We start from the raw sequence: 22267 nt of genomic DNA, 5'->3' as shown, positions 1-22267 counted from the left end.
AGTGTTGGAAGCTGAACGGGGATCCTCAGGAGGCAGGACAAGCTGGGCAGAAATTTCCAGAAGTGAACCATAAAGGGAAATGCTTTAAACGAACACAAATATTAACCAAGCTGGATGCAGAATTACTAGCTTGGGTTGGGCCTCCTCAGAGCGATGAGGCAATTCCCTTCAAAATGCCTCTATACGTTCAGAGCCTGCACTTAAGGCGGATTAGCTATGTTGTCATCTTAGGTGAATACCAGCCTTTGCTTGGGAAAATGCATTAAGACCACACCAAAATTACTCCAAAGAAGAGTTTGCAACAGCACTCATAACCTCAGGGATGCTGCTATAACAGCAACAGGAACCAGCAAAATATAGACCGGCTCACCAGTGCTGTTTCACTGCAGAGCGAAACACAGTTTATAAAAGCGAAATGCCCCCAACAAAATATGTCACTCAGACCCCAGAGTAATGTTGCAGTTCCTCAAGAAAAGCAAGCCTCTCCTCTTCTCTTCCAACAAGGGCCTGGTGGAAAAATCACATCTGATTTAGGTGAGCCATCTGCTCAGACATGAATTCATTTTATCCCTCGTCCCTGTTGGAAGGACGATCCGATCTCGACCTTCTTCAGACTCTCCACAGGGAACCCAGCCAAAGGGATGCAGAGGAACTCAGTGGCAGAAGTGAAAGAGGAAGGGAAAAAAAAAAAAGAACACACACACACAAACATACAGAAAAGTGATAATTCTGGAGCTTTCCTGCAGGAAAAGCTGTGCAACTGCGCAGCAACAAAAACAACCCAGGGGTTCCCTTGCTGCTCTGGCTCCCTGTGAGGAGCCACTTTAAAGCTTTCAGAACATTTGCAGAGCTGGAGAGAAATGGGTTTTGTTTAACTTTAGCTCCTTCAGAAATGCCTGGGGCCTGAAGAAACATATTTTTGGATTGCTCTTAAAGAACGGGCTGAACTTTGAAGTTTGGGGAATTTTTTTTCAGATCAAATGTTAAATTAATAAACATCAACATGACAAATCTGTCTGAGTGCTGGGGTGAAAATTAACAATCACTAAAAAATCTTCTTGGATTAATTACTTGTGGCATATCGTTACTTATTCTAATATTTTGATGGGCTTGGCACTTTGAGTCCTATGAGCTATACTGCAAAACGTGTTTTTGTCCTGAGTAGGTTTGGTATTATTGCCTATCTGCTCCTACAGAATAAAAGGTGCATCACCAGCACTGAATAGATTTCAGTTCAGCTAAATATAAAACCACAAATAACTAGTTTACTTATGGATCACTTTAGCTTAAGGAAAGCACACAAAAACTCAAAGCTTCTGGAATCAAAACCACGTCTTCGGACACAGCTTCTTTATAGCAGACATTTCATCAGTGCCACTGAATTTACCTTGCACTTTCTTCTTAATTGAAGTGCTTGACTGAAGTGTCCCATGTGACTCATTTAGTCCTCACTGTACTGCAGGAAAGGGCTGGTTAATGAAACCTTGCTGCTCTGGAAAGTCAAGGGTCGGTCAGATGGCCAGCAAGCCACATGCAGAGACTACTAGTGCGCAGATACGTGGGTGCAGAATTATCTCCTGAAACTAAAAAACGGGAACAGTATCGTGCCCACATTGCCTCACGTACTTTTCCTCACCCCATTTTTGGAAGCAAAAACATGATTCGTTCTGAAAAACTGCCCTAGTAAGGACTTAAAGCAGTAACACAAAACAACGGTGGTAAACAACAGAAAAACCTCACCACTGTAGGTCCTTAGCATCCCAGGGAAGTATAGTTGGGAGAACTGTTCAGCGCACCTCTCTAGATTTCGGGGATGCTTTTTCTGGAATCTTAGGGCTGCAGCGCTTCAGCGGCCCACTTGCACACCTACCAGAGACCATCGGACCAAGCCTGCTTCCCACAAGCTAGCCGATTTGTAGCTGCCTTTTTTTTTTAAAAAGAAAACAAAAAGGAGAAAAGCCCAGATTCCAGTCTCCTGTCATTAATGTAAGCCAACTTCATTGCAGCAGGACATTCCTGCTGCGAGATGGCGCTGAGATAGGCGAGCTCGTACTCACTCTGTCCCTGTGGACTCCCAGCCCAGCGTCCCCTCTCTGGCAGTTTTGGCGGCAGCAGAGGGCCAAATCCTCAGCCAGCGCGGGTGGATGGACGAGGCGCCTCTGATTAGCACCACGAGCCGTCGACCCAGAACACCAGTGCCCTGAGGAGGATTCCAGTAAACATCTGGTACCATTAAAGATCGCTGGTTGCGATCTAGCCCCGGAGAGGGCCAGGGCTGAGGAACTGCATAGTTCCTCTCTGAGGCTTAAACAGCACACAGCTTTGAACGTGTTAGCAGGGGAACGCTTAAGAAAATCAGCTTTGGAATCAGAAATGAGGAATGCGAAGCTATTGCTTTAGTGGTTTCTCTAATGCGTTTCCATTTAATATTTGCAAATATAACATTTACACATGGAAGCCTTACAAAAATTATGTTACCAGGAACAGCTTCTGTACCTCTCATAATAAACAAATGAGCAAAAGCACACAGTATGTACAGCAGAGGTTTACAGCTGGGATCCTACACTACTTCTTAGAGCCACTTATCTAAGATCTAATATCTATTTTGAAAAAGCCTCTCTGTTTGCTATTTACACAGGTGTCCTGCAGCATTATATAATCATGTAACATATCAACATAGCCTTAGGATCTCAAAATGTAATAAAAGTATGTTAGGATCATGACATAGGGGAAAAGAGTTGGCTACCATTTGACACTGATCTTTTATTCCTTCCAGAAGGTCACCTAGGAATGGAGGATAGATGTCGTCAGTCTTCACAAGACTAAGATGAAGAAAATTCATGTCTTTTCCTAACCTTGCTCATCTAGGCTTTTTAAATGTGAAGACAAGTTGGTTCCTCAAATGAAAGTTTAAGTTTTGCCACTCTTATTAATGCTGAGAAGTTCCACTAAACTTGGCAATAGATCTCATACAGTAAGATTCACAGATCAAGTGTCTTTAAAGAAGATCTCTATTTCAAGAGTAAAGCACTGAAATAGTAAAGCCATAGTAACTTAAAGAATTCAAAATATTTACCACCTAGGAGGACGATCAGACCTGATAGCTGACAGAACCTACATTAGATATAGATGTTTCCACATATTCTCTAGCCACAGAGAGCATCAGAAACTACATTACAAATTAAAGCAGATTCCTTGATCCATTCCAAAAATGCCCCTCCAGAAAAAAGCATATATCATCATATACAAAAAAAGGAATTTGATGCATTAATCACAAAATCCTCCACAATAATTAGTCTACCATTTTAGTCAGCCAAATCCTGAAGACATTGTTTCAATCTTAAGCAGGTAACAATAAAATCCACCGGGAACGTAAGAACAAGGGACATGATCCATTTCTATTACTTCTGGCACCAGTAGAGTTATTCTGGTTTTACTCTGCTGTAGTACAGAGTTTACATTTGAGTAAAGATCTTGGAATTTGACATGTTCAATTAGTAATACATTGCACGCAAGTGATACTGTAAAGTCAAGACTACTAGATTAGACCATACACTTACTGTGAGTGAATTACGTCTTCTGTTCACGAATTCTCCGCGTCAATCTCTTGCAAAGCATCTGTTATGCAGGATCTACACATATTGCCTGGCTACAGGAGGAAAAAAAAATCAGTTAAAAGAACTTTCACCTCACGTTCCCTAGGCTGTGCACAGCTTTTCTGGCTGCCACTTAAGCCAAAATATTGCATCTCCCCCATATTTTTTGTCAGTTACTCAAATTGCTACATACACCGGAGGACTGTAGTCATAAAATAAGTAGCTATATATAACGCAACGTGAAAAGAAATATCTGATACTCCTATAAAGTTTTAAAAAATGGTATCATCTATTTTTAGGTACAAACACGTCATCATGCACACAGAGGATTGCCAGAATTCATAACTAACAATCATTCTATATAATGCATATGACTACCAAGGAATTGTTCCCAGACTATTATCATTAGCATTTGTCTAATCGTATGTATACAAATTAAATAGCACCGTGGTTTACAATGGACATACTGTCTTTGACAAAAGTAACCATTTGCCTGCTTGAGAGCCGGAGCAGCACTAACTCTTAAGACAACTATTTGTTTGACACATCTTGCACTGTTCCCTTTCTTTATAGTGGTTCTGGAGCTGTTTCTGTGGCTAGGGTTTTACTTCTTGTTCATTAGGTTTTCAGACTTGACTTACTTACAAGCTCTTTACCCACAAATGTTCTATATAAGATAAAAGCTTTACCAAGGGAGTACTTTTCTTCATAAAGCACAAATATCTAGATCTTCGATTTTCTGTGAACATCGAGCAAAACCAATGAAGACAGCTAACAAAGGCATATTTCTCCAGCATAATTTGGTCTTCTCCTCATTTTTCCAGGCTTTCTCTACTTCCATGCCTTGGCAGGAAGCAGCTCTCCTTCTCGTGCCATGAAGCCTATCACTCAAAGGAAAGCACAAGAACGCAGCTGAACAGTAAACTACAGCAGTAACGACCCCGACCTCCCTGCCCAAGCAACGGCCAGCTCGAGTTGGCTCAGAGATCGTTCTTCGCTATCCCAAGGCTGCTGATTTACAAAGCTAGGAGCTATCTGAGAAGTCCTACAAACATTTGCTTACCAAGCATTAGCTCCTCTAAAATCAATAGCCGTTGAAAGCAAGAGCCAGCCCTCCCTTGAGAAAAGCTGTGTGAAAATGCAATTCTCGTTCTGCAAAACAACAGGAAAACCTACCAGGAGCTAGGGCAGCTTCCCTGAGGGCGAGAGGAGGCTGAAGGCAGCCAAAAGCAATTGTGTAACGACTCGGGAGCCGCAGCTGCCGGGCTCTGCTCGCTGCAGGGAGAAGGCACCTGGGCACCCTGGCACGGGGGCGTCTCCCGTCCCAGCAGTGGGAACTCGAGCCGGGGACCCAGGAGTCACCAGGGGAGCTGCCTGGCGCGCAGAGATTACCATCTTGCACCGCCGAAACTACGTCCTATGCTCGGGGTGCGCCTCTCCCAGGGAAGGGCTTTTAAAAAGCGATTCCTTAAAGAGAAGGAATTTTGGAAGGAGTTGCTGTCTACAAAACAAAACAGCAACAAAACAAAAAACTATGAGCCACGCTGCAAACTCAACACTTCAGTTTTCATATTTTAAATTCCTTGCAATGGATCTGGAATAAATCAGCAATGGGTCAAATCGGTTCAGAAACTGTTTGAACAACTGCCTATGGCGTGGCCAGGGGTTCTCCGTCAGCCGAGTATTTTTACTGCTGCTGTTCAATTACCATTTGACAAAGCAGAACTGCTGGGAAAGACAACACAACATAAACCAACATTAGCTGTAAAAGCAGACGGTGTACCAGTGTCCGCCCTGGATGGCCCGGGTGCGAGAGGCGTTTCCGAAAGCCACCTCACGCGGCGCTGCCCAGGGGTGCGCCTTCCCCAGGAGGAGGGAAGGGATCCTCGGGAGGACGCGAGAGCCCGGACCGTCTAATTTCATCTCTGTAACAGAAACGACGATTGACAAATGATTATTTCACGTTCATAAAACATACCGCGAGAAACGTCCTGCGCACACGCGAGACTTTCTGCCTGCGCTGGAAAGCAGCTAGGCAATTAGGAGGTTCGGAGGAGAAAGCATTGCTGAGAAAATACCGTATTACTGCTTCTGCAGCTGCAGCTCCAGAACTTGTTTCACAATAACTCAGCTACCCATGTTTAAATAATGAGGCCAGAAGAAAGTTTGATGTATTTCATATGCATTTTCTTTGAGCGGGGGGCCTTCACGTCTGTTCGAAAAACGTCAGGCTCAAATGACACCACCAAAGTCAGGAGAAATGCCTAACCATAACTAAAAGCAGAATTTGGCCAACACAATTGGAAAATACCGGCATAGTATATACAAACGCACACACGCAACCCCATGTAAGAGCAGAGAAATAGGCAGATCTGGGTTTTTTAATCACACCTTTTTAAAATAAACAAAATTTCATGTACAAACCCCTCACTGCTCTCTTATGTTGTTTGTATCTCCTACTGCAACGTAAATGGACTGAGTACACATTGTAGTGCAGAAGAAAAAAATTTTTTTTTCCTGATGAGGATTTTAAACACTGTTTAATGACCTAATAAACAGAGCTGGATTATCCTCCAAACTGACTTAAAAAAATATTAAAAAATTTCAAGACTTCCACTGTCAACTGAGTATATACATAAGCTACCTATGAATATATTTTTAATAAATTTTTTCCCCGTTTTCATTGTTTCCTCCAGAATATATTCAAGAGAAAAAAAAAATCATCCCAATTCTGCAAAACCACCCTTTTACGATGAACATCATAATCATTTAGACACTATTTCTCAAAAGATTTTATTCAAAAGTACAGCAGTCTTTCTGTCAACTTTGGTACCAATATTGGAAAGTTTTGTGTCATCTTGGTAAGACCATTCCGTTAAATATGCCTCTGAGAAAGTTTTTAGCTTTCTTTTCATATTCAGTGCCTGACTCTAAGATGCCACTCGTGATATCAGGTTCCTGGCAAACTTTTTGATGACACCTGTAGCTTGAATATTCTGCAACAGGGCGAAAATTGGTATTGGCAAAGCCACAGAAGTATACAAAGACCTGAAAAAGTTACAAAAAATGTTAAGAGTCAAACCTAGGGGATAACAGCATTTTTAATGAAATTGAACAGATAAACTTTGCTGGAAATTAAAAAAAAAAAAAAAAAAAAATCTTGTATCTGAGCCCATAATGACTATTTTGAACACAGATACTTCCTGCTGCCAATAAAGAATTTTTTTCTTAACTTTTCTGTTATTGGGAAGTGCTTGAATACAATCCAGTCCAAAAAAAATGCTGACTTTCCTAAATAGGGGCTGTGTTTTTGCAATAAAGAATACTGGTCAATATACAAGTGAAGGAAAACTGAACCAGATGTCAGTAATAGGACCACAGAACGTTGCATTTGCCCAGAATCGCTATTTTAAACACACGATGTTGGTCTACTGGTTTGTGGGATAATACATTCTTGGCAGCCAGAAGACATTTCGATATGTTCGAAGGTTATCCTGGAATAGGAAAAGAAAGAAAAAAAGAAAAAAGAAAGAAAGAAAAAAGGGAAAAAAAAGCACAGGAGACATAGAGAAGCCACTAATTCATCAAGCTCCTACTGAAAAAAATTGTGACTTACTTAGGAAATCGGTTCAGAGAAAAGCTAGTCTCACAACAGAAGTTTCGATTTTAACATTATTTTTCCTTTTCTGCTTTACTTCCTTGCTTCTAAAACTTCATTGTATTTTACCTTTTGTTGTTGTTGTTTTTTTTAACTCAGTTTCTGGGCAAGGCTCAGAGGAAAAACTAGTGAGCTTTCACCTTTTCGGACTAGGTTTAGTCAGACGGCTGGGTTGGGGCACCACACCCCAGAAACCACACATGCAACCCAAAGCGGACATAACCCCGTCCTGTAACTTCTTCCCGGTGGAAACCTTTGCTCACACAAGCCCTCGGTTGACATCAGTGGCATTACTTGAGCAATTTGAGCCCTTTACAGGATCAGGTCCTGCTGCCCAGAACCGCTGCAGCAAACCCTGAAAGCCGTACGCACAAAAGCAGTATTAATCAGGTCCCTAGCCCTTGTGAATTAAGTTCTTACCCATCTCTGAAACGCTTTGTCGTTCACATTTGCAAGGATCTGGACTCAGATTTCTTTTTAAAAAGTAGTTGCATCTGTACGCCTTCTTAATATAGAAATAAAACTTCAAGATGTACTTTGTATTTTTGGCACAAAATCACTTCCCTGTTTTACCACGTAGTAAATTTAAAAATCAACTCTGTTCATTGTTTTAACAAATCCTCCTCTGAAAGATAATTAAAACCACTTCCCAATATAAAACCAAAGTTTTATTTTTATAGTCTATCTTCCATTATGGCATAATCCTTTCTTTCTTTTTTTTTTCTTAAAAAAAAAAAAAAAAAAAAGTGAAATATACAAATCACGCAAGACAGAAATATGTACATTAAATGTACAGAACAGAGGAAAGGACATAGAAGATTTACATATCTGAATGACAAGTAAAATATTTTACATTAAATAGCGTTTTAATAGCTTCAGTTCTGGGATCATTAGCTTCAGTTCTGCTCAGACACAAGTCACTAAAAAGGAACAAATGAAAAAAATGACCATGGTTTTTGCATAATAAAAACCAAAAGTGACATATTCAATGAATTAGTGCTTTATTTATTTTTCTTACTTTAAAGATATTCTTTGCAAACATCTGAAATTGAGGGGTAAATATGTCCTTGTACAATAAATTAAGAGCAATAAAGCGCCATTTAAGAAGCTGATAAATGATCAGATGAACTTTATGATACAGCTTATAGGCTCGTGAAAAGTTAAGGCGTTAGTACAACTAGGCTAAAGTGAGAGATTTTCTTCATTTGATATCTGTAAAACCAATTTCTTTAACGTATTGGATGGGTGTGAGTTGGAAAGAGGCATCTGAACCAACGACCAAATGCTGCACAAATACGCAGCACCAGGGGGAGGAGGTGGAGGGAGAACACATACTGTTCAACAAATAACAATTTTCATTACAAACAATGAAAACCAAGGGCCGAATGCAGCACATTTTAGATTTAAGGTGTCTCCTTTCAGCAATAATCAATAATGCCCTCACATGGAAGTGAAACATAAGTGATCTCCAAATCGGTAGCAAGTCGAGTGCAGGGTACTGCCTCCAAAAACAACCCAAGAAAGTCCTAAGGCTGGAAGAGGCATGCTTCTTTGTGATTATCCTTAAAACCTTTCAATTATAAAAGTTTTCTTTTTAAATTAAAAAAATTAAAAACACCACAAAGGCTAAATCAATCTAAAAACCTGAAGAGATCTGAAAAAGAAAATGGGGAATGAACTGCCCCTGTAATTTAGAAGTTTTATTATTTTTAAATCATTAAAATATATATGTACAAAAAGCTTTGAAATATCAGACACCAGCAGACCACAGTTTTCCCATATATATGAAACTGCTCAAGTATAGTCTGAACAGTTGTAGTGTATATCTGCAATATATTATCCAAAGCATGTGTATTAAAGACATAGGATGATAAATTTGGTATTGCTGCAACATCTCATTGAACTATAACAGCCACTTAATGTTATTAAAATATGAAACTATTGTCTCCTTGAGTGAAAGCATTCCCAAAATCTGCAGGAAAAAAAAAAAAAGGAATCAATCATCCCAAGAGTGAATAGCTAATGATTTATTTTCTCATAAAATTAGAGGAGTTATTTGTCAAGCTGTGTTTCAAAAGGTAGCCAACTATCACACCATTTTTAAGGCATTTTCAGATTTAGGGATTTTATTTGCTATGGGCTTTCCAGGCTGGTAGAGTGAAACTGTTTGCAGGCACGCAATGTCACCATCGGCAGCGTGCGATTCCTCCCCAGCCAGGCTACGGGGCACCACTGCAACCGAGACCTCATTTGCTTTCAGTGCTCTGTAGCACAAGATGTGCAAACATCACAACTAGTTGAAAACCTAATCAGGACAAATTCTGCCTTGAAATACACCTTTAGTATCTGTCAGGGTAGCAGGGTAGATTTTTTTTTTTTTTTTTTTTTTTGCTAGGTTGTGGAACCAAACCCAATGAATCACGACTAGCACAGCTGAAGCCTTTACGATCCTACACGCTTTACCTTTGGACAATATTGTGTACTTAAGTGGGCACATTCAGATACATGATTGACACTGCACTTCGTGATGAACCTTGTGAATATACCACCCCTTATTTACAGAGGCCTAAATGTACTGAACAGCTTTTTATGCCCTATTCTGTTAACTCCTAGTGTCCGCAGCCAGAAGTTGTGCACAGATCTGCGTGATCCTCACATCCATATGAATTGTTTTATCATCCCAAGCACATTACATGGTTTCTTTGCCTACTGTACATGTATTATGTCCCATGAGACTAAATTAGGATATGCTGGATTTTCCCCTCAAACTACTCTATTGTTTTTAAGAAAAGTCAGATTTTTTTATTTTGTAAAATAAATATTCTCAGGTTCTCCCCCATTATTGCCAAAAATATAAGCCACAGAGTTCTGGGATGGATGCAGAGAGGGTTCCAGGCACTTCTCTTTGCAACCTTTATATTTTTCTTTTTTTTCTCTCTTTTTTTTTTCTTTTTCCTTTCCCCCACCCCCCATAAAAAAAAAAAAAAAGAAAGAAAGAAAGAAGACGACAACTCCTTGGACTCTATAAATAAAGTGGAGATAGTCCTGCGGAAGGGGAGAGGGGCCTGCACCCCCTTGCTGGCAAGCGGCAGCAGTTCCTCCCACCTCGCCCCTCCCCTATTTGCACACAAATTGGTCCACGATCTCCGTGCACAACTTGCATTTCACGTAGCAGCACCAGTGGAACTTGCAGTGGCAGCGCTCGCGCTGCACCGTCTTGAACTGGTCGTAGCCCCGGCCGCAGCACATGAGTTCGCAGCCGTCCATGCCCTCCGAGGTCTTATTGCAAAGGCGGCCCTGGGTGCCCAGGGAGCCGGTGCTCTCGTTGCGCACGCAGTAGTCGGGGCTGGGGTCGATGTAGACCAGGTCATGGATGGTGGGCGCGTTGAAGCGGCTGTTCACTTGCACCAGCTTGCCCCGGCTGTTGAGTTTCATGGCGGCGGCGCTGTCGTACTTCTCCTTCAGGGCATCGCCCACCTTGCGGAAATCGGCAAGCTGCAACCAACAGGTCTTCAGGCTGCAGGACCCCGAGACGCCGTGGCACTTGCAGGCCACGTCGGCCAGGTTGTACACAGTCTGCAGAAAGCGGAGAGCAAGAAGGGAGACAGAGGATTAACACCGTTTTTGGAGCATTTATTCCCCACATTTCCTCTCCTCTGTCCCGTTCCCCTGCACCCCTCCAAAATACACAGCTCAGCACCCTCTCCCCTCCTGAAATACACTGGGAGGGAGGAGAGAGAGCAACGCATGTGCACCCCTGTGACACGTCGAGGAGGAGGAGGAGGAGGAGGAAGCAGCCCTCCCCAGCCTCTCCCCGCCGCACAGACCGCCCCGGCAGCGGCATCTCTCACACTGCAGCCGAGTCGCAGGAATTCGCTCCCGTGCCAGCAAAGGATTTTGCTGTTTCATTGAGCAATGTAAAACCTCCCGTTATTTTCTACCCCCAGTTACTCTCCCTGCTGATCTGGGCTCGGGGCTGCAATTAGGGAAGGAGTTAAGAGTCATCTCGCTGCTGCCTCAGCTGCAGCCGCCTCTCAGCCCCGCACCCTCCTCCTCTCCCCGACACCGCTCCACCAGAGCCGGCATCCAAGAAGAAAGCCCCAAACACCCATGGGTGGGAGACAGCGCTACACAGCAATATCCTCTTTACAAAGCTTTGGCAGGGAAATACCAGTCATTTGCCCTATACAAACAGAAATAAGAGTCAGTGTTGACACTGCCCCAAAAATCCTGGGGTCTGACACATTAGATGATACCGTAGACAACTTCCACCCAGCAGTTAGAGAAAGTTTTAACGCTGCCAAATGGCATTGCAAAAACGAAGCCAAGGAAGGAAAAAAACTGTTAGAGTCTCCGCAGGCAACTGTGAAAGTGTCATTTTTCTTCTTGCTAATAGTAAATTGGCCGTTCTGTTGCTTTCAGACACCCTCCTCTCACATTTAAATACTATTAATTTTCAATTATCTTTCATCCTTCTTCACCTTAGGACACAAGTGTAAAGTCTCCAGCTGACTATTCCTGGCACTTCAAGCTCTAGGAAAATAATGATTTTGGCTCTTTGCATTCAGACTATTAAAAAAGAAAAGTTTACACCCATTCATTTAAGGCATTTCCAAGATTAAAGAAACCATAACGGCATGTTTAACCACAGAAGGCCATGTTTTCTAATAACATGGAGGAGCTTTTCACATCCTCTTAAAGCAGCGGAGAAAAAAAAAAAAAAAAAAAGAACAATTCTGCAACAATATTCCGGCCGAGGAAGCGCCGCCCGTCCCTCGTCCCTCCATGCACGCTGCACCGGTTGGGATCACACGCCAACGAAACGCTGCCGTGCGGAAAATCCACCGGGAGCTGGGCGGCCCGACCGAGGCGGCCGGGAGGAGAAGGCCAACGCGGAGCGGACGGCCGAGGGACGCGCGGACGCAGCCGCCGCTCGCTCTGCCGCCGCGCGCCGGCCCGGGGAAGGGCGACGCGTCCCGCCGCTTACCCGCCTCCCGGCCTCGTTGTTGTGCAGGTTCATCATGATGCGGGCGCTCTCGTAGGAGCCCCTCTGGTAGACCCGCTCGCGCTCCCGGGCGTCCACGAACTCCTTGGCGAAGCGGTACCCGTACTCGATGTTGTCGCCGCAGCCGCCCCAAAGCCAGTCCCGGGGCAGATCCTTGGGCCGGGCCGCCCGGCTGCAGCCGCAGGAGGAGAGCTCGCCCTCGCGGCAGGCCCGGCTCATGGCGTTGACCACCCCGGCCGCGCTCACCGCGTAGGTGAAGGCCGTCTCCCGGCTGCCTGCGGGGAAACACAGAGCCGGCGTTACCCGGGGCGGGGGGAGCCCCGAAATTCGGCAGCGATCCCGCGGCCCTCGCGCCTCAACGCCCAGGAGCTGGCTGCGGCCGGGCGACGCGGGGCCAACGCCAGCCGCCGGTCACGGGTTAAAACCACCGCGTCGACGTGCTGGGAGGAGAGGAGAAAAGAAAACAGGCTCCCTGTCTCTCTCTCAAAAAGAAAAAATACATGTTAAATACAACTTTTAAAAGCCTGCTCCTTAAATTACTACTTCGCCAGCATGATTTATGCGCTTTGCGCGCTCGTCCCACCGCGTTTAAAGCTGCAGCGCCGGCGAAGCCCGCGGGCACCCAGGGCGCGCAGGAGGGCGCGCGGCTCCTCGCCCCGCTCCGAAGGAGGCCGCCCGCCCCGCGCCGTCGGGGCTCTCGCCGACCCGGCGCGCGCCGGGCAGGCGAGCGAGCCCGCCGACAGGCTCCCTGACAAGTGACCGGGGAGGGGGGGAAAAAAAACAAAGAAAACACCACCTTGGCACAAGGATGGCTTGGAGGTTTTCTCCTGCATCTGGTTCCCTTAAATGGAAAGTCAAAACCTTGACTTTAGCGCTTTCCAAAGGAAAATTACTGAATTTGAGCATGGCATCTTCCCCAATGGAAGATGCCGGCCAAGCGCCACTCTCTCGGCGGTGACTAAGCCTCCCCTTCCTTAGCGCCCGTCTTCCTCTGTCTCTTTTCCCAGGATGCCACACGTTCTCTCTGCAGCTAGAAGAGACTCCAAAAAAAAAACCCCCAAATGTGTACCAGAGAGCCCACCTGAAGTTTGCTTTTCATCTTAAGAGACAGTATCCCACTGGGGTTTTGTTCCAAAGAAAGACTCCCAGAATGACTAAGAACAGACTAAAAATAAACGTATTGTTTTCAACTTACATGAGTTCACTTTTATTTCTAATTTGTAGTCCAATCATTTTGTCAACCTCATTTTTAACTCAGTTTTACAAGATGCTTAGGGAACCGTGTGGACCTTTGTAAAATCAGGTCTTTAAGAGGTTGGCCGAGTTTTGGACAACATCACGTGAATTCTGGGCAGCAGTACTTGGAGGCAGAAGCTGAGCAAGGCCTACCGTAACAGGCCCAAACTAATAAGAGCTTTTGGGCACTTCTGGCACATAAGTAATATCACAGGCTGGTCCATATTTAACATCAAGATGACACTAAGCTCAGAGCAGCTTTGTTAATTTAACAGCTGTCATCAAATGGATTAATTTTAGTAAGAGATACTGTTTTTAAATGGGCAAAATCAGAAGCCTTATGTTGGGAAAGATCAGATTTAAGGAAGATGAAGAAGCCCTTTGCCCCCTACTTAGGGTCATCTATGCTCACAGGCACCTGCTTATGGAAGTACTTATATGAACGTTAAGTATCAAGGGTTACAGGAGTGGTCTCTTCAGTTAAAAGAGATCTGTCTTAATACAATGCCTTACGCCTTGCCTCTACTACAAACTAGCAGGGGGAACCTCATACGAATTTTCATGCTCCCCATTTGCTCTGTAACTCACATTTTTGGATTAATTCCTTAAGCAAAATTTCCACTAGGTCTAGTGGAAAGAAACGTGGTCTGCTTTGGACCACAGAAGTTGCCTCTTCTGTTCCAGTTTATTCTTTTCACATTTAGTCAGCTCATGCTCTCACACGATTAACTTTTTTTGACGTTTATTGCAGGATTTAACCTCATAAAACTGAGCTTATTATTATTCATTATTATCTTGGAGCATATTTTAAAGCACTTGCTCTTAGCGGGAAGGAGAAGGAAAGGCTGGGGAACAGAGAAGAGAGTTGTCCCCGAAGTTTCCTCAGGCTTGAACATTAGGCAAATTGTAAAATAACATGAACTGCTGAAACAGATTTCAAGGCCCCTCAAGCTGCAGGCCAACACAGCCTAGAGTCATCGACCCCAGGAGCACGCTAAGAGTGATGGTTCAACATGGATGACTTGCTCTGAAATTTTTTTCAAGTCTTTAGGCACAACTGCGCTTTCCTTCACTGTCGAGCGTATCTGTCTTTTCCCACAAGGTCTCTCCCCATCGTAGCCATGGCAAGGAAACGTATTCCAAACACATGCGAGTCCTTTCTCTCATATATAGAAAAAACATGGAAATGGAACTTGATATGAATAAGAACAGAGCAATTTTTTTTTTTTATATATACCTGACCGTAAGATACAAAATGCTCTTTGTCTGTTACTTTAAAAGCATTCAAAAATCAGGCAGCAGGCACAAATAGCCTCGACCTCAACGGCACAGGGCTGCTGGGGGAGGATCCACTTATTTTGTTTTACGTTACTGCTTCTGTCCTGCTCCGTGGCCCCAGCCGGGCCAGCCCCCAGCCATGGGAAGCCAGGAGATGGCGCAAGGCGTCGAGGCTCCGTCGCCCTCTGAGGAGCCACCAGGCACCCGGAGCAGCCGAGAAAAGCAGCCCCCAATCTTCCCAGGTCCGTAAGCAAGTTTCCAAGCCCGAAGGGACATTTAACTGTACAGCTTTAGCTAACTTTGCCAGCTCAACCCTGGAAGGATTACCATCCGCCTGCGCTCTGCGGGAGCGACCGCGCTGCCCGGCATCGGCTCCGGTGACAAAACCCTCCCGGGGACGGGGACTGGGACCCCGATCACCTCTCGTCTCCGTAGAGGGAAGAATAACCGACGGTGCCCGACACCGCAGGGCACAGCCAAACCAAACCGGGCTCCAAGAGCATGTGTTTTCCTTCCACTCGAGCCACCGCTGGTCATTACTGAAGGTCAGCGTGAAATAATACAACCGCTGCCCACAACACCTTTCTCGTTCTCCCTGAATACACTCTTTAGGGCCTGTAACGCTTGCAGGTGGCTATTAACCCTGCTTCCATCTGCAATTAGAATAAGTGGCTTAATTACACGATGAATTGCTATGCAGACATCCAACTAATGCAATCATATCCAGGAGAAGGGTGCGGCAAAGTTATTCAACTTGAAAGAAACCACCTTTAAATAGATCTGTCATAATTGGGGAGGGGAGAAACTTGTCTTCTGGAGCCAGGCATCGCGACTTGCGGGCCAGTCCTGCACATTTCTTCACACAAATAGTCCCACTGAGCTAATTCGCATTTACTTGAATAATAAATAAGGGCCAGAAGATGAAGCCCTAGAATAACCAAAACAGGTTATTTTTCTGACATTTGTTAGGTTATTGGAACAAAAAGGTCAACAGAAAAAGTTCTTGTTCCCATTTTGTGTGCTTTCGGGCTTTGCTCAGGTAGGCTACGGAGGGAGGTTAACACTGTGCTTGTAAAAAAATCTGGGGAAGGCTATTCATCTGAAATCAGCTGTTCCAACAAGGTATTTTTAGGCTATAAAACTTTTTATTCATCTCAAAATCTCAAAATAAAAGCTTTCTACAAAAATTGAGACCAAATGTGAATCGACAGTATTCGTTCAAGCTTAACTAGAGTTAACCAATTTACAGATGAACCTAGCCTGAATCTAATTTCAGAACGCTTTTTTAAGAGCAGGACAGAAAAGCACATAAAAGCTTAACATTAGATCTCAAACTAAAAAGCAACACTGAGTTTGTCAGTATATTGCTCACTATATAAAATATCACAGCTGTCACCTATGAAAAATAAGGCAGATTTATAATACACAGAATCAGCCTTAGGAAAGCCATAGGAAGGTTACACCATGGACCTAGCCCAGTATCCCTGGTTAAAATTTTGCCAGGGACTTTCAAATGCGATGAGGTCCTCAAACAACAAGAAAGGCAGGAAGCACGTGAGCATTGGAGAAGCACATTTCAAAGAGGATCTGATAGGGAAAGGGTTGGGTGCCCACCAAATTGTAGCAAGATGTTAAACAGAATCCATCTCTCTTACCAGCTACATGATTACATTAACCATGAGTTACAAAGACAGTCACACATTCTGCCCTGATAGAACTGATTTCATACCGATTACAGTGCTACATTATTTTTAACATAAATCCAACCTTCTCAAAAAGAGCAAAGCACTACCCTATCTGGTAATAAACACGAAAGAATCGTGTACAAACACTAATAGAGCAGCAATTTTCAGTCAACCTCTAGATCAAGAGTAATTTATTATGCAGCCGCTAACTTTGGGACTAGACATGGCCATCTTTAATTTTACAAGACACTTCTGGTTTTAATTTTTTTTTAGATTGCTTCTATTTTGTTTCATTTTTTCTAAAAGGAGAACTCAGAGCCACGTTTTCCTTTCTTTCTCCTCTGTTCCCATATGCAGATACACGTTCCTACTTTGTTTTCCGAGACACATGGCTGGACAGTGGTGGGAAATCACCTCCAGCTAAAAATAATTCAACTCCTTTGCCAACTTTTAAAAACACTTGATTGTATACAGTACTCAGTAAGAACCTGGCAAGAGTTTCAAGTGCAGAACATAATGTGCCATACATATCCTTAGACAAGAGTTTAATCATAAAGATTTTGCTTCCTACCTATCTGCATGACTCTGCCAAAAACAGAGTTGTTGTCCACAGTGCTGCAATTCCATCTTCTATGTCTGAACTGATACTGGCACTCCTTAATGCCCGTCTTTGCACCCTCTCCAATGAACTGCATATGGTCCTGATACAATTGGCAGAGTTTCTTCTGTCCTTGGGAAAGCCCTGCTAGCTGGCTACATAGAGGCTGGGCTCCTATTATATATACCTCTGACATCTGCACAGGGTTCATGGGGTTCATAGGATTCATCCCTAAAGACCTGCATAAAAAAAGATTCAGATTAATAAAGAGAAGACTTAAAAAAATTAGTCTATAAATCTCAAACAGAACTGTACATTACATGCAAGCATTGAGCCACGATTCCTATTTTTGCTTTCAAGAAAAAAAAAAAGCCCACACAAACATGAAACTCTTGTTTTAGAGACAGCACAGAACAGAAGCTGTTAGTTCCCATCCGTGTGGTCGTCACGATATATTACTGGCTGAAGACACAGACAGTGGGTAAGCCTTGGAAGAATCGTATCTGGGCAATCTTTCACCAACTTTAATGGACACAGCAAAAAATAACAGAAGCCCCAAACAACTGCAAGGCCAGAGAAATACATAAAGTAAAAACAAAAAAAATCCCCCCAAACTCATTTTACTTTAACATATATTACAGATTTAAGTATGGATTTTCAATCTGTTCTACCATAAGCAAATGCAGTAATCTTTAACATGCCAGAAGTTAGAAACTACTACAGACTACTTCTAGCTTCTTCTGACTGACACAGGAAAAAGAGGCAAGTATATTCACTATGAACAAGATCAGCTTTGTTTCGTAATTCTTAAGCTACTCTGCACATGATACATTTTAATTAAAAAAATGCCCATTAATCTGGAAATGATCAACTGAAACAACAGAGAAACACTCATTTCAAAAACTCCCCACATTGTTCACTATACAAAAATGGTAGTTTTCTAAAGCAGAAATATAAAAGTACTTCTTTGTAACAAAATATATGTATACACATTTAAGTCGAGGAAACATTCAAATGTAAATTTGAATCTAGTAGTCAACATTATTCGTAATTCAGCATTTTCTCTTACATATGCTAAATTTCCAGGGAGTTGAAGTGACTCTCAGAAGAGACGTAACTCCACCAGTTTAAGGATGATCAAATCCATACAGAAACTACTTTAAAGTATTCTAAAAACTAAGGTTTACAACGGAGATGCTTCACATTTACGCTTACTCCAGAAACATGTTCATTTTGCTACACGACATACTACAACGAAAACATTACTCTCCTGCAGTCTCGTTCATGCAGTACTTCCTCAGAAACAGATAAAGCACATAAGGAGCAAACAGACATTTAATCAAGCAAAACTTGACACCCCCTTTTAAAATCAAGTCGATGTAAGATGCTTACCACCAAGAGCTGGCTTCTATTACAACCTGGGTAAAAGAGAAGAAAACGGCCAGAGCCACTACGAGGTACTGAGAAGCCATTGTACTGCCAACTGTCCCCAAAGCACCTCCTTGGATTAATATTGCCGTGGATTTCTAGACGGGGGGGGGAGAGAAAGGAGCAGATTGTTTATTGCTTCTCAGACCATTTTCGAGCATTCAAGTTTAAACAACGGAAGTCTCCGGGCCCCTTTTAACTTGACTCCGACTCGCCTGCCCTTCTCCCCACCGAGGCTTTGGTGGCGAGACGCCGGCACGGCGCGGCCGCCGCTTCGCCCGCGGAAAACCCGCCCGCCCACGCACGCACCCACCCACGCGCCCGCCCACTCGCCCGCCCACGCACCCGCGGGGCTCGGCCGCTGCCGGGGCCACAGCCCGCGAGCAGCACAGCGGCCCCGGCAGCGGCAGCCCCCGGCCCCGCCGCGGACGCCCGTCGGATGGAAAGGGGGGGGGGGGGAAGTGCTGCGCCCACGCGGGGCGGGCCCGCGCGGGATTACCCCATCGCTCCGCGGTCAGCGTGAGCCCAGGCTCTCATCGCTACTAAACGCTCCCGGCTGGCTAAGAAGGGGCTTCGGGTTTGCAAAGCGAGCCCCGACGGGAAGGGGCGGGGGCGGCCCGTGCCGGGCTTTGGCGGGGGAGACCCCCGGGGGGAGCCGGCCCGGCCGGGGGCCGAGCCCCGGGCGCGGGGGCAGGTCCTCCCCCTTCGCCGGCGGAAGACAGACGCCCCCAGCTGCCCCTTAAACCGGCTCGCCGAGGTCCTCCGCACCGCGGTCAAACCCGTTTTTCCCCGCCGCTGTCGGACACGGGCTGCAGCGGTCCCGAGCACCGTGCTGACAGCCCTGGCCGCAGCGGGCCGGGCCGGGCCGGGCGGGTCGGCACCGGCCGGCAGCCCCCGGCAGCGGGCCCGGGAGCGAAGCTCTGCCCGCAGACCGGCCCTGCGATCACCGTGCGCGTCCACGCGCAGGACGCTCTTTAACTTGCTAACTAGTGCAATTCTCCTATTTCCCCTTCCCTTGAAAGAAGGGAAATAAAAAGAAAATAATAATAAAAAGGGACATTTCGACACTTGGGGGCTCCCTATTCATTCTCCAAAAGCCTCTGACGCTGAATTCAAGGTGTTCTTAATTTATTTACGCTTATCAAGGGTCGGGGCGGGAGAATCGCTATCGCGGCACGCAGAGCAAACTTAGGCTAACTCGCAACCCGGCGGGACACACACTGAAAATCGCAGTGAGCGCGCAGACCGCGCACACGTCCCCGCGGAGCGACGCGCCAGCTCCGTGGGCAGCAGCCGCCCCTCGCCCCGGCCTCCGGGCGGCTCTAACAGCCCCTGCTTCTACCGCTGGGGGCTAACCCGGGCCAATCTCCCAGAGGAGAAAGAGCTCGTGCGTTTTAGGTGGGATAAATCCTACAGAAGACGGGGAAGCCGAGCGGCGTGTTAAGCAAGGTGTGCTAGGAGCTCGCTGGGGCACCCTGACAATTTTTAAATTGCATCTATTCAGATAGTTCTTAAAAAAATAATAATAAATCTCGAATGAGAGCGTGGCAGGACGGCCCACGCGGGACCCGCGCTGCTGCGTGACGCCGCGGCTCCGCCGACACAGCCCGCCCGGCGCGGCCCGCGCTGCCCCGACTGCCAAAGCGGCGACGCTTCGTCGCGCGGGGGCCTCGTCGCGCGGGGGCCTTGTCCCTCCGCCCCGGCCCCGCGCGGCGCGGCGCGGCGCGGCGGGCGGCCGGGGGGAGCCGTGCGGCCCCGCTCCCAACAGGGGGCGGCCTCGGCCGCCGCAGCCCCCGCCAGGCGCCGGGGCCCCTCCGACGGCATCTCCCGCCCGTCACCGGCACCATCCTCATCCTCGCTGCAGCGGCGCTGCGGGGCAGGAGGAGGCACCTGCGAGCGAGCGGGGGCTCGTCCCCCTGCCCGCCCGGGTCACGTCTGCACTCGGCAGCTGACATGCTGCCATCAAGAAAAAAAAAAAAAAAAAGTAAGAAAAAAGAAAAGTAAAGAAAAAAAAAAGAGAGAGAAATCAACTCGCCGAGAGTCCTGGCTAGCGGCGTCGGGAGGGCGAAGCACCATTTTGCACTTTGTGGGGCCGCGAAGGTTGGTTTTCGGTATTTAGCGCACCCCATGCAGCGCTGCGGCCCTCGGGCAGATGGAAAGGGGCTCTTTTACAGATCCTGCAGCCGTGGGATCGCCTGTGATCCGGTTTTACACGGGGTGTCTGGAAAGCCTGCGAAGGCATCTGGCTTTCTGGGAGCGCTACCTCGGGGAGGGAGGGAAGGAGGGAGCGAGCGAGGGAGGGAAGGAGGGAGGGGGGAGCGGCGGGGCCCGCGGCACCGGGGGGGCTGTAAAACGCGGCCGCAACCGCGGGGGGCTCCCAGCTCCGCGGGGCCGCGCCAGGAAAATGTCCCGGCCGCCGCTGCTCCCCGCTGCGGGCTTCCAGCGGCCGCCGCGGGGGCGGCCAGGTTTCAGGTTTACGGAGAAAGCCGCTCGCTGGGTCCCCAGCGCGCTGACCGCTGCGGGCGGGAGAGGCGGAGGGGCCGCGTCCCGCGGCTGCCGCCGCGCACCTCCGGCCCGGCGCTCCGCGCCCGCGGAACGGCCCCGCTGAACTCTCCGTGACCCTCCGAGGGCACCTAACTTCGCATACAATTGGCAATTAAAAACAAACAAACAACAAAAAGCCAACAGCCTTTCCAACATGGAGTCCTCGCAGCGCCGAGGGGACACCCAGGAGCCTCGCCTCTCCCCTCCTGACCCAAGCAGGACCCTCTGCAGATGCAAAGTGATAATCTCCAGAAACTCAGAATAAAATTAAAAAAAAAAGGGGGGGGGGGGGAAGTCTCGTACTCCAGGTTCTCCACTGGCCTTCAGCCAGCTCTCCTTAAAGGTACAGGCCACCATTAGCGCCGCCTTTTACCTCCTGCACAGCAATCCTCCTAGGAAAAGTTTGGAAAGATGTCTTTAAACTTGCGTGAGGAGCCGCTGCCAGGAAGATGCACACGGGCTGAGCGGGCAGACCGAGCTTAGCAAGTGGCGTTGCAGCGGCAGCCCTGCTCCTCATTAAAAAAAAATAAAAAAGAACTAAAAAGAAGAAAAAAAAGAAGAAAAAAATCTAAAGCACTTTTTCCACGGCGGGGAGCAGTTTTCTCGGCGGCGGCTGGAGCGGTGGGTCCCCCGGCGGCGAGGCGAGAGCCGCCCGCGCCCCGCGCAGGGCAGGGCAGGGCCGGGCCGGGCCGCGCACCCTGCGCGCCCGCCGTGCCGCGGCCGGCGCCCGCGCCGCGCACTCACCTCCATTGCGGCGGGATCACGGAGCAGGAGCAGCCAAGTAATCCAAGCGGTGCAGGGGGGGAGAGGGCGAGGCGACAGTAAAACTCCGGCTCGCAGGCGCCCGGCGGGGTCCTCCCCAGCAGCGGACGGCGGCGGCTGCCGGGGGCGCGCGGGGCCCCGCGGAGCCGGCGGGGGGCGGCGGGCGAGCGGCGGCGCTGTCCGGCGCAGGCTGAGCGGGTCCGACTGCGGAGCGGGGCACCGGTGCAGCCTTCTTTCCAAGGTCCATCAGCAAGCGCAGTAATTAGGGCTCTCCACCACCAGAAGAAGGAGGCAAAAAAAAAAAAAAAAAAAAAAAAAAAAGCCAACCCAACACACGCACACAGCGCCCGTGGGCGTGATTGTGCGGAAGCAAATAAAAATCTTCACAAGCGGCAGCGAAAGCGCCGCGGGCGACGATCCGTCCCAGCAGCCCAGGTGGTGCCGCCGCGGGGCTCCGCGCTCGCAGCGGGCCGCGGC

General features: G+C 47.1%; 1 protein-coding gene across 1 annotated transcript; it reads right to left on the bottom strand.

The window, feature by feature from the left end:
* Window positions 1-7962: 7962 nt before the first annotated feature.
* Window positions 7963-21925, bottom strand: WNT5A (Wnt family member 5A). Its single transcript, XM_062585679.1, has 5 exons — window positions 21773-21925; window positions 18449-18582; window positions 17030-17295; window positions 12242-12534; window positions 7963-10830 (listed from the first exon to the last, which is right to left on the bottom strand). The coding sequence occupies exons 1-5, from the start codon at window positions 21776-21778 to the stop codon at window positions 10372-10374; spliced, it is 1158 nt and encodes a 385-aa protein (XP_062441663.1). The 5' UTR covers window positions 21779-21925; the 3' UTR covers window positions 7963-10371.
* Window positions 21926-22267: the final 342 nt, after the last annotated feature.

This window comes from Rhea pennata, chromosome 12 (assembly GCF_028389875.1).
Source record: "Rhea pennata isolate bPtePen1 chromosome 12, bPtePen1.pri, whole genome shotgun sequence".
Taxonomy (NCBI): Eukaryota; Metazoa; Chordata; class Aves; order Rheiformes; family Rheidae; genus Rhea; species Rhea pennata.
This window is presented reverse-complemented; position numbering and strand designations above follow the sequence as displayed.